The 15,418-nt window shown below is 32.4% G+C and overlaps 1 protein-coding gene across 1 annotated transcript; it reads right to left on the bottom strand.

The window, feature by feature from the left end:
* Window positions 1-666: 666 nt before the first annotated feature.
* On the bottom strand, window positions 667-5,315 carry LOC126717807 (D-galacturonate reductase-like). Its single transcript, XM_050419710.1, has 4 exons — window positions 4,852-5,315; window positions 4,464-4,707; window positions 1,472-1,651; window positions 667-1,056 (listed from the first exon to the last, which is right to left on the bottom strand). Exons 1-4 carry the CDS (start codon window positions 5,169-5,171, stop codon window positions 844-846), a joined length of 957 nt encoding a protein of 318 aa, XP_050275667.1. The 5' UTR covers window positions 5,172-5,315; the 3' UTR covers window positions 667-843.
* Between the last annotated feature and the right edge of the window lie 10,103 nt (window positions 5,316-15,418).

Raw genomic sequence — 15,418 nt, 5'->3', positions numbered from 1 at the left:
AATTTAAGTATGGAACTTAAGGTGTAACACATAAGCACTAGCATTGGGGATTTTCAGTTGCTATTTTAGCAACTCACAAGTCAAAATCCACCCACATTCAGGGGTGGGTATCTATTTATTTATACCAACTGTGAATAGATTTTTTTTTTCTCTAAGAGTAGTTGGTTCTCATATATGAGAACCAACTATTCACAAAGATGTAAAAAAATATTATTTTAATGAGGAAGGAGAGACAAAAGGTAGAGAGGAAATATAGATGAAAGATAAGAGAGAGAAACTAATTTTTTTTAAATATTATTTGTTGGTATAGTTTATATTATTTTAATGAGTTGTATATAAAAATAGAAACTGAGATGTTTGGTGAGTTGTAAAATGAGATGATAAATAGATAAAGTAAATTTTGAAAATGCAAAATAGACACTTCATTGCATCCCTGGATGCTAATACTCAAGGTACTATATCTATAAGTTTTACCCAAAACGAAATCACATTAATGTCAAAAGTAGTCGCATTCGTGTTTATTTTCTAACTCATGTATCCATGTGAGAACATGTTGAATAGCGGTATATAATTTTGTCTTCTAAGAAATCGGAGAACTAAAGAATGTCTAGCTTATCATTTGTCTTAGTCAAAGCTTTGGATAATTAGACACAAATACATGGACAGTTGTAAGAATTGGTTGTTTTTTTATTATCCCCTTTCATATATAAATAGCCTTATCCCATAAGTAGTAAAATCCATAGCTCGAATGAAAGACAAATGACTCGTTTACTTTTGGCATGCCTAAGGTCCTTTGTCTATCATACAAGAGATTATTATTATTATTATTATTATTACAACAAATTATATTTCTGCTTCAATCTCCCTCACTAGGTCACTCGGTTCCATCATCGTGCTAGGGAGAATCCCTCTGCGCTGTGGAAGCTTACTGATCTTGTTTAGCTCCTCCTCTGTTAGTGACCAATCGAAGATATCAAGGTTCTGCTTCAACCTATCCTTGTTGAAGCTCTTTGGTACAAAACTCACCCCTTGCTCATACACCCATCTTAGAGAAACCTACAATGCATATGCCAATTACCCAAGAGTATTGCAGCGTCAATATTGGGCTAATAAACCAAATTACCCTATAGGTTTACAAACTCGTTTAAGGACAATGTGTCATAAAGCAAGTCTGTTCTCGATTCTACACTGTTTGAGATGAATAAATATTTGGTATTTCAGATAGAATGTTTCTTGCTTTCATTTCATATAATAGTGGATCCTATTAATTAAGTTCATAATAGGATTCATCATTCATATGAGAAGAGAAAACATTACCCCAAAATATTGAATATTTCCGTTTAGAAGAAGTGGTTATAGCCTTACTCTCAAAGTTTGAAGTGTCTAATTACCAACTACTCATTCATATGTATCCTTACAATTATTTCGATTTAAGTAGAAATAAATAAAAGAAGTAGTAGAGAAAATAAACCTGGGCAGCAGTTTTCCCTTTAGCCTTGGCAATCTCTTCTAGCACTTTGTACTCAAGGCTTTCGCTGTCTCCCCATTTTGCGCCTTTCGAACCCAGTGGCGAGTAGGCAGTAATATGAATACCCTTTGCCTTGCAAAACTCCCTCAGATCCTTTTGCTGCCAAAGTGGATTCATCTCCACCTTTCATTTGAACCACAAGATAGCATTTGTTAGTAGCTAGCTTAGCTATCTAGATAGAACACTTTATAGTTTTTTGCTTCTTTTGATTTTATTAAGGAATTAATACTCCAATCCCTGCGTTTCATTGTTGTATTATCAGTTTTTTCTTTTTTACTCATCCTCCTTTTATAATGTGAAATCACGGCTGTTGGGTTATTTTATTTTATTTTAAATAGTTTGATAGTTGGAGAATGAGAGATTTGAATTGTGGACATTTGCATTGGAAACAATAGAAAGTGTGAATTGAGCTACAAGACTCTTGACGAATTTATACTCATTATACATTAACTCTATCTAGGACTTGGGTAATTGAATCACTTATCAACTGATTTGTCATAGGTTGAATTTCTTTATTAATAAAAAAAAAAAAAAAAAAAAAAAAAATTATAAAAAAAAAAAGTAAATAAATATAAGATTGTATTCAATGGACAAAGTTCTTGCTTCTGCTGGGTTTAAGAGAGGTAATTTGTATTGCTGTATTATAGGCATTGCTCCTTTTTTTTTTCTTTTTTTTTTTTTGAGAAAATGATTCTTGAACTTAAATCTCCGACATCCCGCTTAAGTGGAAAATAGTTATAATTGCACCAAGGCTCAAAAGGAATATATATATATATATATATATATATATATATTTATATTTTTATAGACACACACCACAAAATATGACTATTATAACTATATATGATGATTATATTTTTCCTTTTTTCCACTATATTAGTATATATATTAGAGATTAAATAAAGCAATATAAAAGAAAATTAAAAAATTAGCTCAAGATGTAAAATAAAATATTTTCTAAAGAATATATTTATGACATTTAATGTTTATCAATCTTAATAAACATTGTCTTAGATTAGACAAAAGAAATTAGACACTATTTACAAATCTTTGCTCAATTATTAGTAAGTTATAATGTGTATATCCAAAAGGAAATATAATCTCGTAAAATATGTAAAGGGAAATGAAATACAAAAACTAGACTTTCCCATCAAAACTATAGCTAATGATGTATCAAATTTGTAATAAAATTTTCATTAATTTCTCTTTCAATATAAATTACCAAATTATCTAACAAATACTTATCCGTGAATATTCTTAAGAGGGTAGTTGGAAATTGAAACTTTAGTAATATAATCTAAAGATGGGCTTGATCATTGGTCTCAATTCTCAACTAACAAGAGTAATGTCTAAAAGAAAAATGAATTATTCTGTCTCGGGAAATGTATCTTACACCGACCGTACACTTACATACATATGCACTTTTTCATGATTTCCAACTTGAAAATTGTGATTTTTGGTAAAAAAAGTGGTGTGTGTAGGTGGGCGTGTGTGTAATCTTAGTCTCCCAAATGTAGTGTAAAACAACTGTGGATTTTTTTTTTTTTTGGTTGAGGTGATAAAATCGATTTAGTCTAATATTTTAATATTTTATTTGAGGGTTGTGGACGATTATAAAAATTGTTGAGAGAGAGAGAGAGTTACACAATCCCATTATTTTTTATTAGAATAATATTTTTGAAATTTTAATGTTGGTTTACATATCTTTATTCTCAACATGTGTACTAAAGTTTGTGTCAATCAGATTTTATATATATATATATATATATATATATACACACACTAAACTCATGTTTTGTGTAAAATTTTAAAGTTAAAATACTTGAAATTTAAATATTTTATGATGAGATAATTATTAATATCTAATTTTTTGATATTTTACAAGCATGAAAATTATAATAAAAAAATGTAATTCAATGGGTGATTTGTCAAAATACGTGTTTAATATAGAGTGGTATAATAACTTAGTAAGACAGTGTTACACTAGGTATTTATTTGGCAACAAAACATAGTTTTTGGTAAGACTTTTTGCCAAATGGACACTAGTTAAAATTTGAATTTGACTATATATATAATATATATCTCTCTCTCTCTCTCTCTCTCTATATATATATATATATATATATATATTTACTTTAGGATATTAATCCTTCAAATTAAACAAATAATTCATCTTAGGTAACAGTTCATTAGATTACACTATTACAGTGGACTGGTTTGATTTAACAACTATATATATATATGTATGTATGTATGTATGTATGTATGTATAGTCCTCACTAGCCACTACACTATAATAAATACATTAAAATTATTAAGCTAATTTTACTCTAAATAAAAAATTATCACCAAAGTTCTAGTGAGCTAAATACCTATTTTAGAATAACTCAAGTTTTTTTTTTCTTAAGTATGTTATTGTTCTATAAGAATAAATTTGTGTATGCACACGAGCGTACCACTTATAACATCTTTCATAAGTCACATTTCTCTAGACATGAGTGCATGGTCTATGGGAGTTTATCTGCATTTATTATCTATTTATTCTATTTCTTAATAAAAAAAAAAGCTCTTAAATCTCAACAGCCCATTTATTGGATAAGCCTCACTCTAATTAGAATAATTAACTTATTAAGAAGCTTATTAAGAAGCGGATTATTGACGTCAACTCATGTTAAGGCCACACAATGCTTATCCAACAAAACAAGATAAAAAACGAAGCTATTGGTTAGATGGTTATTACACACAGTTGTTTGTTAGTCTAATCTAATTATACCTCTCAACTTCATAAAGGTGAAGGCATTCTTTTTCTTTTTTATTTTTATTTCATTTTTAATTATTGGTGAAGGTTCTTAGTCATTATTGGTATCGAAAATCATGGAGTCAATTAAACTTTTTTAATTGTTTGAGAAGAAAAATTGAAATTATTTAGACTTACTTGGTTGACTGATGGAGGGATTTTGGCAAAGGAAAGGAGTTCATCAAGCCTCCTGGTCGAGAAGTTGCTTACACCAATGGCTTTGGTTAGGCCAAGATTTTGACACTCTTCCATAACTTCCCAAACTGCCTTGATATCAATGGGAAATATAGTTTCTTTAGGAATTGGGAGTCGTTTTACCTCCCCACTAATCTTCAATGGCCAGTGAACCAAAAAAAGATCAAGATAGTCCAGTTGAAGATTCCTACATGCAAACCATCACAAATAACTTTAAAAAGCAATAAATAATTTAACTATAAGCAAACACATATGTGCATGTGTGTGTTTGAAAAATGATTTCTCTACGTGTTATCATGGAACAGATGTAATAGGTTCAAGTTATATGTACTTGAGACTTGTCTTAATTGCGGGCAAGACAAGTTCTGGACTGGCAAAGGTGCACCATAGCTTGGAAGTGATGAAGAGTTCATCTCTGGATTTGATAAGGCCTGTTTTGATGGCCTCAGCAATTGCTTCTCCAAGTGGTTGCTCCGACCCATATATAAAGGCTGTGTCAAAGTGGCGATAACCGATTCCGATTGCATCAAGAACGGCAGATTTTGTAGTCTCTGCCACTTGGGGTTGTGTTGCTGTGCCCAGCCCAATTACTGGCAGTGGCATAGTTTGGCTGCCATTGCTTATTGTAACCTTTGGGACATTTGCAGCCATTGCTAAAATCTTTTGCAAATTCTTGGCAAATTGTGATTGCTTTGCTCTATCTAGGACAGACTTGTTTTGGATGAAGTAAAGTATATCTGGGACAGACTACACTAGACTTAGGCAAAACTGACATCTGAGGAAGTAGCTATAAATACAGTAATTTCATGCTCGCCAGGTGGGATCAGATCGCCTACAATAATTTCTCCTGCAATGTGGTAACAGAATAATTTAATTAGAAAATGACAGCTCATCTTTAAACGCAATTACCATAATACCATTTACCAACCTTATTTTGACTTTTTTTTTTTTTTAACCATAAACTTTTTTTTTTTTTTTTAAGGAAGAAAAAAATCATATACCTGAAACAGCAAAAAGTATAACAAAAATAAAAAATAAAACCTAGAATACATGGCCTTGGGTGAGGTGCTCCTATGCGCTGACCCGACAAAATTGTAAGATATGGTCAAAAGTGAACAAATGTCATAATTCTGATGAGTCAAATATACAGGATTACTAGATCCTATCTTTACCCCCTAGTTTTGGGCCTAGGAGAACGGTGGAGACCGACAAAGTCATTTGCAATGTATTCTATTTGATTTAAAGGGTAATAATAATGTCCATCAATCCCTCTTATCTTTTTTTGTAACAATAAATTTAGTATTTACCATATTTGTAATTATTTTTCATCAAAAAAGTGTCGAAAACTTTTTTATTTTATTTTGATTTAATGAAAAATATTAAGAATAGAGGTAAAGTGCTCATTAGGAAAAAAGTAAATGAGGACATTACTGCATAATAGGGAATTGAAATTTTCCCTTGTAGTTATCGTTTACTTGAAAATAATAATTAGTTAAGTTAGAGAAATGTTGGATATATACCGAGGCAACAAAAATGAATTTTATTTGATTTTATAAATTATGGGCAAATCATATCATATACTATATAATAAAAGTTGGGTTTCTAAGCCGTGATTACATCAAGTGATTTCACCAAATTGCAGAAATGTTTTTAGAAAAATATATATAATTTTTTTTCTCCTATAATTTCTAAGTTGATAAAAATTATAATTTGATTACAATCCAAAATTTTCATCTAATCCATCTAATCTTTATTTTTTACATGTAGTGTATTATAATCCAAAATTTTCATCTAATCCATCTGATCGGGATATTAATTCGTTATCTACTTTTTTTCAAATATATTTTGTTTTAATTTATTTTATTGGATAAATATCAAATTTTTGGATTTAAAAGAAAAGGCGAATAACAACATGATTTTTACATTATAAAGGAAAAAAAAAAATTATAATTAACGTTAACAACTTGATTTTTATGGTATTTGATTTTGAATAAATTCCTTCTTCTTTTTGCTTATATCAACTTCATCACAACTTTCATTGAGGATATACACAAGGGGAGTTATTGATAATAAATTTGTAACCTATTTTTTTTCAAATATTTTTTTAATTTAATTTTTTTTGGATAAATATCAAAATTTTGAATAACCAAAAAAAAAAAAAAAAAAAAAAAAAAGAAGAAGCTAATAACGTTAATTAACAACATGATTTTTATGGTATAAAAGAAAATAAAAAATTGTAATTAACGTTGTGGGGTCCAATAATTTGTGGCCCTGGCCCATTTTTGCATTGGGGCCCAAGGCCCGAGCCGAGGAAGGTTATAGCCGAGGATAGATAATAAAAGTCCAAATAGTCTTGAGACACAGCCGAGGATGATTCTATCCTCGGCGTATTCGAGATCTTCCTAGAAGGAAGGGCAAAAACGGTATAGGAACAGTTTGGGAAAAAATCTAAAATATCTAGGTCAATAGAAAAGGGAACGCTGGATAGTATAACGATCAAGAACAAAGGGAAAGATGCCCTTACCGCCATTCAATACTCTGCCCTAACAGAGCCATACTCTTTAGCTTTTACAACCACCCCCAACCACTCTGGGTATGGGCTGATGGGACAAGTATCAGCCTTGGAAAATCGAACCCACACGTGGACGTTGGATAAGGGATACAGGCTAATATAAAAGGAAAAGTAAACAATCCAGGGAAAGGGGCTGGGAAAAATGGCCAAAAACCAGAGCCTTCCAGCCCGCCTCCAAGAGAAAGACCCCTAGGGCGAACACGATTTAATTATATATGAACACCACGAAAAAACCACTGTCTGGTGACCAAGGCCTAGCCTTTCAAACCCACGCTTTATAAATGATATTGTTTGGGCCTTTTTACGTGCGAACCCAACATTATTATGGGTCGTTACGAATCGTGTCCTTACAATTGGCGCCGTCTGTGGGAAGGGCTTGTGTCTTGGCACAGGAAGTGGGTTGAGACAGTCCCTCACATCATTTCCAACAGCCGGATGTAGTGTTCTAGCGTAAAATTCCACTAGGGGCTACGTTTCTTCACTAGGGGCTGCGCTTTGTAGCGTCAGTAGCACGGATGGTTCTAGGGGCTTGGCCGAGTTGCTAATCCCCCTAAACCAAGGTCCCACGCCATAGTCGAACTTAAATATCAAGTTTTGGACAGAACCAAGGTATTGCATGGTCCTCGGACTCAAACCTATGGGGAAACCAACTACTTAAAAATCGAGTTTTGGATAGAACCAAGGTATTGCATGGTCCTCGGACTCAAACCTATGGGGAAACCAACTACTTAAAAATTGAGTTTTGGACAGAACCAAGGTATTGCATAGTTCTCGGACTCAAACCTATGGGGAAACCAACTACTTAAATATCAAGTTTTGGACAGAACCAAGGTATTGCATGGTCCTCGGACTCAAACCTATGGGGAAACCAACTACTTAAAAATCAATTATTGGCCAGAACCAAGGTATTACATGGTCCTCAAGACTCAAACCTATGGAAAGGTCAGCTACTTAAGAAGAATTCTAAGTCGCTCAATCCTCGGACCAAATACCAGAAAAGGTTAAGACTACAAAAGCTATTAGGAAGGCGGCGAAACACTCTAAGTATTTGGCGGCCCACATGGACAGTCCACTTTGGAACCACCCATCCTCGGATGGTTACCTCCTACGCCGCACCGAGCATTCAGCTGTTATCTCGGCTATTTTGGGGTATGTATCGTTTTCTCAGGTCGGCATTATTGTGCCGAACAGCTCTAATAAGTTCGTAATAACATCTTTTTCTTAGCAGGGTTTTCAGCCCTGAGTATTGTTTTTTTTTTTTTAGGACGGCATTATCAGGCCGAATAGCCCGATAAATACAAAATTACATCTTTCTCTCAAACAAAGGTTTTTTCCTTAAACATCATTTGTTCAAGTCGGCATTGTTGTGCCGGATAGTTTCAGTAGGCACAGAGCAAGGTCTTTTTATTAACTGGGATTTCGGCCCTAAGCATCGTTCAGTATACGAAAATAGAAAAGAAGTCATTTGGTCGTACGTCTATTCATGGCATAATTATTTTGAAAAGAAGAGGTAGAATGTACAAAATAAAGCAATGATGACTTTTATTAATATAAAGAGGTATTACAAAGTACAATGAAGGGCTTAAACAAGCCTATGTAGGAAACAAAGTACAAAAACAGTAAAAAACAACAAACAAAACAACCAGAAATCTTTTTAAGCTCTGCTCCCAAGTCTTTCCAAATTCTGCCCCAGTAGCATCCATATTGAGAGGAGGACCTTCCTTGGTGGGAGAGGAGAAGAAGAGGAAGAAGGAAAAGCACCAGGATGGATCTGGTGATGGGAAAGAAGAAGAAGGAGAGGCAAAAGGAGGCACCAGTGAAGGAAGAGAGGAAGAAGCAGGGATACTTTGTCCCTGTGTCAGTCCTGACTCCTAACACGCTGGTGCCATGTTAGCTATGCTCATAAGAGAGCGGCTGGTACTGATAATGGGTGACCCCAGCTCAGTCGCGCCAAAAGTTTGACGCGACGAGCCCCTGCTTCGGATTTTGGCTGAAAAGAGGATGAGAAGTATCTTGAGTCTTTGCCATCCCTGCCCTGACCGAGCCATTTTGAGCTTCACAAGAACATAGCATTTCTGGGAAGTGTATGGTCTCTTCATTTCCGCTCCTATCGTGGACGAATCACAATTCAAGGTGTAAGCAAGCGGATAAGGGAAATTCTGGGGGAGGCTAAGGGTTTTCAGACTTTAAAAGGATTGAAAGGTCTCTGTGTAAGAGAGGTAACCTCTTACTTTCCTTCTTATATGAAGGGCAAAACGGGAGGCATTTAATCTGTCCAAATTTCCAAGAAAATCGGTAAACGAGAATATACCTATTCCATTTCCCCACGCCGTCAATAACCGTCGAATTTAAATGGTCTCGTAAAGGGAAATCATTAAAGGCTCGTTTCGGATAATGAAGCGGCAAGAACGCATCATGAATGAATTCAAAAGAATGTCTAGTAGTCTGGTATGTTTCCTGGATAGATGAAGAGACACCCACATTGATGAAGGGCAGATCTAAGCGGACCGTAATAAAGGCGTGGCATTACCAAAACCCTCCTCTCTGACCAAGAGGTCGGACAGCAGGATTTTGAAGGGCTATTGTGGGGTCCAATAATTTGTGGCCCTGACCCATTTTTGCATTGGGACCCAAGACCCGAGCCGAGGAAGGTTATAGCCGAGGATAGATAATAAAAGTCCAAATAGTCTTGAGACACAGCCGAGGATGATTCTATCCTCGGCATATCCGAGATCTTCCTGGAAGGAAGGGCAAAAACGGTATAGGAACAGTTTGGGAAAAAATCTAAAATATCTAGGTCAATAGAAAAGGGAACGCTGGATAGTATAACGACCAAGGACAAAGGGAAAGCTGCCCTTACTGCCATTCAATACTCTGCCCTGACAGAGCCATACTCTTCAGCTTTTACAACCACCCCCAACCACTCTGGGTATGGGCTGATGGGACAAGTATTAGCCCTGGAAAATCGAACCCACACGTGGACGTTGGATAAGGGATACAGGCTAATATAAAAGGAAAAGTAAGCAATCCAGGGAAAGGGGCTGGGAAAAATGGCCAAAAACCAGAGCCTCCCAGCCCGCCTCCAGGAGAAAGACCCCTAGAGCGAACACGATTTAATTATGTATGAACACCACGAAAAAACCACCGTCTGGTGACCAAGGCCTAACCTTTCAAACCCACGCTCTATAAATGATATTGTTTGGGTCTTTTTACGTGCGAACCCAACATTAGTATGGGTCGTTACGAATCGTGTCCTTACAAACGTTAACAACTTGATTTTTATGGTATTGGATTTTAATTTTAATTTCTTATTTTTTTGCTTATATCAACTTCTCCACAACTTAAAATTATTGCTTTAAATAGAAACAACTTCTTATCAACTTTTGTTTTTTGGTTGAAGTTTAATTTTATTTGTAGGCCAGATATATATAGGAATGATTATGGATAATAGTTTTATTATACCACGACTCTCATCTTTAAAGTTCTAGGACACTATAAATAATAAGGCTAGATTCATGATTTTTTTATTAATATTTTGAACGTCCAAGTACCTATCACTTTTTAGGGTTATTTGTTATTTGTTTAATTTTTTTTTTATTATTTATGTTTTTTTATGGAATTTCCTTGAGGTTTCAAAGCAATCGATCAAACAATACTCTTGGTATTGAGTTTTTCTCAAAAAAAATTCTTGAAGTTTATATTTACACATTTTGTTTCGATAGGGTGAAATTTGGTGCCTCTTACCTCATTTTCAAAGATAAAAATTCAATTAATATGTTAGTTTATATACTTTTATTTTTTAATGTTTAGTAATTTGGGTTGTTCATAATTCTTAACTATTACATTGAGGTCACCACTTAAATATGCTTTCAATTATTTTTTATTTATTTATTGAAGTCAAGGTTTTTCATTTAAATATGCACTTGAGATTTAATTATGCAAACTCCCTTTATATTTTTTAGGCATCTCCTTTTATATTAGTTGCATAGTTATTTACCATATTCCATTCAATTAATTTTGGACTTATATATGATTTTATTGATTTATAAAAACTTAATCTTACACAATATGCATTCACTATATAACTTAAAGTAAAAGGTTACTTTGTTTTTTAAAAAATAGAGTAAAAGATTATTTTATTTTTATCATCTATTTAATTTTAATTAATATAAAAATTATTATTTTTTCATTAATATACACATGATTCTTGATTAAGCCATGCATCGCACGGGCATAATACTAGTTAACTATAATATTTGACTTCTCTATTTTCTATTGATATGACGAAAAATATTAACAATAAAGGTAAATTTCTTATTAGGAAAAGATAAATGAGGACCTCATCACATTTTAGTTAACATTAGGTCTACAGTATACTTAATGGAAAACCGAAACTAGCCCTTTTAATTATTTTTTAATTTCAAAATACTAATTAGTTTTTTAGCTAGAGGAATTTTTTTTTTTGATAAGATTAGCTAGAGGAAAATTAGATATACATTGAGGCAATAAAAATGAATTTTATTTGGTTTTATAGATTATGGGCAAATTAACATAATAGTTGACTTTTCTAGACATGAACATTACATAAAACTAGTGTGTAGTCCCGTGCATATGCACGAATACAATTAAAAACAATCACAATTATACGATTCAAATTATACATTTTTTTTTTAGAAGAAGTTCAAATTATACATGGTGTGGACGCCTAAAAAAATTCCCCCATTGGTGGGTGTTTGGGGAATTTCTCTTCTAAGTTGGTCGCACATTGGGTCCTTGACAATGTGACTCTTGTGTGCTTGTGATTCTAAGGTGGGGTGTGTGCATGTGAGTCGATATTTCTTATTTTTATTTTAGGAGTTGCCACCAACCATTGATTTTGTGTTAGGTGTGATTGGTCACCTAGGGGTCTAATTCATCTTAGGTTGCCAAATTAACTAAACCAAATTTTAAGAGTTCATTAATTAAGGCAAACCAAAAAGACTCAAAACAAGGATCTTGGACTCGGAAGTTTGGTTACATGTGAGGAAAGTGTTAGGTACCCCACAACGCTTATCTGAAGATAGTTTCTTATTTTAATTTATTTCAAACATTATCTTTTTGTGAAGAAATAGAAAACTTGGCATTTTGATTTTTGAAAAAAAGAAGAAGAAGGTTTTGCAAACAATATATACATATATACGCATGTGAGTAATTATTTAACATATAGCTAGCATGTGAATATTAACTCTAATGAATATTTACAAACAAAGCATGTGAGGTATATACATAAGTAACATGTAGGAGAGCATGCAAAAATAATCTACAAGTGTATGTGAATAGAATACTTAATAGGTAGGTAGCATGTGAATGTTAACTATGCATGAACAAACTATAACAAAAAAAAAAGAGTTAGCAGAGTAGCACCTTGTTGTCATCCACAATTCTTATTCATTATCATGTAAAAAAGATGACAAGTAAAATAAATTAGTGCCAAAGAAATAAGAGGGAAAATATAAGCTTGATTGGTGTTCTAGGATTCAAGAAAATGAACCATGGACACAAATTTTTAACAACACTATTCTAGGGAAAAGTTTGAAATCATAATGTATGAACAAATTTTACAACATTAACTTTTTATTATTATTTTTTTGAAATGAAGATTGAAAAAGAAACTTTTTTTTAGAGGTAGAATTTTATTGAGAAATTTTAAGAAAACATTTTCAACACATTTTTAAGAACAGTTCCTTTTGAACAAGCAAAGTTGCAAAGGCAAAGTAAGTTTTCAAACATTAAATTTTTTTTTTTTTGAAAAGTGACATGATTTAAAAAAAAAAATTAATTTCAAAAGATTTCTAAAAAAAAAAGGTTCATGGGTATTTATTTTTGAAAGAAATAGAGTTTTAGGCTCCAAGAAAAATCCCATGATTTTTAAGCAAAGACAAGTTTCAAAAGACTTTACTTGTTCAATAGATTTTTTTTTTTTTTTTAAATGAAAGAAATTCCAATGCGGTAAAAACATTCTTGATTTTTTTTTTTTTTTAAATTTTGAACACAATTTTTCGGATTTGGTTTGAAAAATCAAACATTCTTTTTAAAAGCATTTTTCACCGTGGTAAAAACATTTAAAAAAATAAATAAAAAAGAACTTGATTTTCAATTCTTTTACGAAAAAGAAGAAAACATGTTTTTTGAACAAAAATCTAACGTGGCAAAAACATTTTTTGAAAACAAATTCTTAGACACAAAATTTTGGGATTTTTGCAACAAAATGAGAAAACATTTAAAAAAAAAAATCTTTTTTAGAAAAAGGGCATTTTTTTTTTTAAAGAAAAGGGGATTTTTTTTGAAAGAAACCTTTTTTAAAAAAGAAAGAATTTTTTTTTTTTTTTTTTTTTAGGATCTTTGTTTTGAAGGAACGTTTTTCTTAGAAAAAGGGAGGAAAAAGAAACTTTATTTCGAAAAGCATTTCCTTAGAAAAGTGTGTAAAGAAATTGTTTTACCCAAGCAATTTTATTTTATGGCAACATTATCGATGAGAAAGGTAAAGGAGCAAATGTAAAGTGCAGAAAAAAGAAATTAAAGGGATGACATAAAAATAAAGGGAAAGGGATTTCTTGAAAATAAAATGGATGACATAAACGTAAAGGGGCAGGGATTAGTTGAAAATAAAATGAATGACATGAATGTAAAGCAAGAACAATAGAAATACCTAGATGCCTAGATGGAATGGAATTTCTTCCCCTAAGGGTACTTTCCATATAGAGTCTAGGAGATGGTCCAATACCCATCTAGAGAAATAATTAGAATATCACAAAAAAGCACTAACAAGATAGACATAAAAATAAAGATATATTTACACAACAATATAGCAAGTAAAATAAAGAGATAATGTACCGCTTTTCTGTAAAAAAATAAAAATAAAAATACAGAGACAATGTAAAGAAATGAGCTTCATATATATAAAGACAATGTTTACATAATAATAAAAAGAAGATGGGATGGGTGTAGTTATGGAAAAACTACCCATCCCTACAAGCTTACCCACAAAATTACAAGCAAAAATGGAAGAGGCTTTTTGTGATAGGTTTCCAAGAGAGAGAAAGGAAAGAGAAATCTTTTTTCTGTTTTTTCAAAATTTCTAAAAGGCTTTTCTCATAACTTTTCCACTCTTTTTCTATTTTTCCTTAATTTTCTCTCTATTTTGCCACAAAAAGTTCCTATTTTTCTCAAAAATATGAGAGGGTATTTATAAGGAGACAAGGGAAATGGTAGGCTAGCTGAAGTGTAACATGTTACACTCAGCTAGCCTCCCATTTTTGTCACCTCATTGGATATTTTTTTTTTGGTCCGATCTTCGTGCAGCTGTTAGGAGGCATTTTCAAGCTCCGTTTTCTTTAAACATTATATGCCTGAAAATCTCTGGATGTCTAGTTTCCAATGGTCGTGACCTTTTCAGATTTGGAGCTATGATCGAGATTTTGCAATCAGAAGGAAGGTGATGCAATGCTGAAAAATTATGTGATGTTTTTCCTTAATAAATTTGTATCTTCCAATTTGGGGTAGATATCATTGAGCCTTTTTTATGAGAAGTAGTCAAGACCTTTTTCTTCTAGATGGTTTAGCCAGATTGCTCCAGTTCTTGCCCAATCGATACAATTTATTGCGCAAAAATGGCCTAAAAATTGCATGTTTGTCCTGGAAAAAAGTAAAGATTTTAGTAGAGTTTTAGTATTTTTGTGATATCTCATCCGTTTTGACTTCGATTTTGACCCGTAAACTATCGTTCCAAAGGTAAAAATATGCCCTACGAGATGGTCTAAAATTCAACTTAATATGATGGTTTCAACTTTTTGACCATACTTGGTTAGGATTTTGGCCTTAATTGTTATAAAAAGGGATTTTAAATGTTGTGACCCATTGATCCACTAACCAATCATGTTGTATTTATTTTTACCCTTTTTAGCTTTGAAATTTGTAATTTTGCACCTTTTCTCAAAAAAAAAAATTTTGGATTTTTGGTCTTTGTTTTGATGTGTGAATCAGGGTTGAACAAAATACGATATCATCAACTGCCCCTTCTTTGTTTAATATTTATTAGCATAATAAATATTGGACAAAGAATTAGATAAAGTATTTTGTCCCTCCCAATTTTAGCATAAACAAATTCTTTTTTTGTTTTGATTTGCACTTTATTTATTATTATTGGCATTTTCTTATATTTATTAGAAGTATGTGAAATAAAAGGCAAATGCATGTAAAAATGATTATGAGCATGGAAAAATTAGCATGTTAATTAGGTTAAACTAATTAAACAAGCAAGATGATAGAGCAAGTATTATGCATGGAT

Source organism: Quercus robur, chromosome 3, assembly GCF_932294415.1.
Source record: "Quercus robur chromosome 3, dhQueRobu3.1, whole genome shotgun sequence".
In the NCBI taxonomy this organism is placed as follows: Eukaryota; Viridiplantae; Streptophyta; class Magnoliopsida; order Fagales; family Fagaceae; genus Quercus; species Quercus robur.
This window is presented reverse-complemented; position numbering and strand designations above follow the sequence as displayed.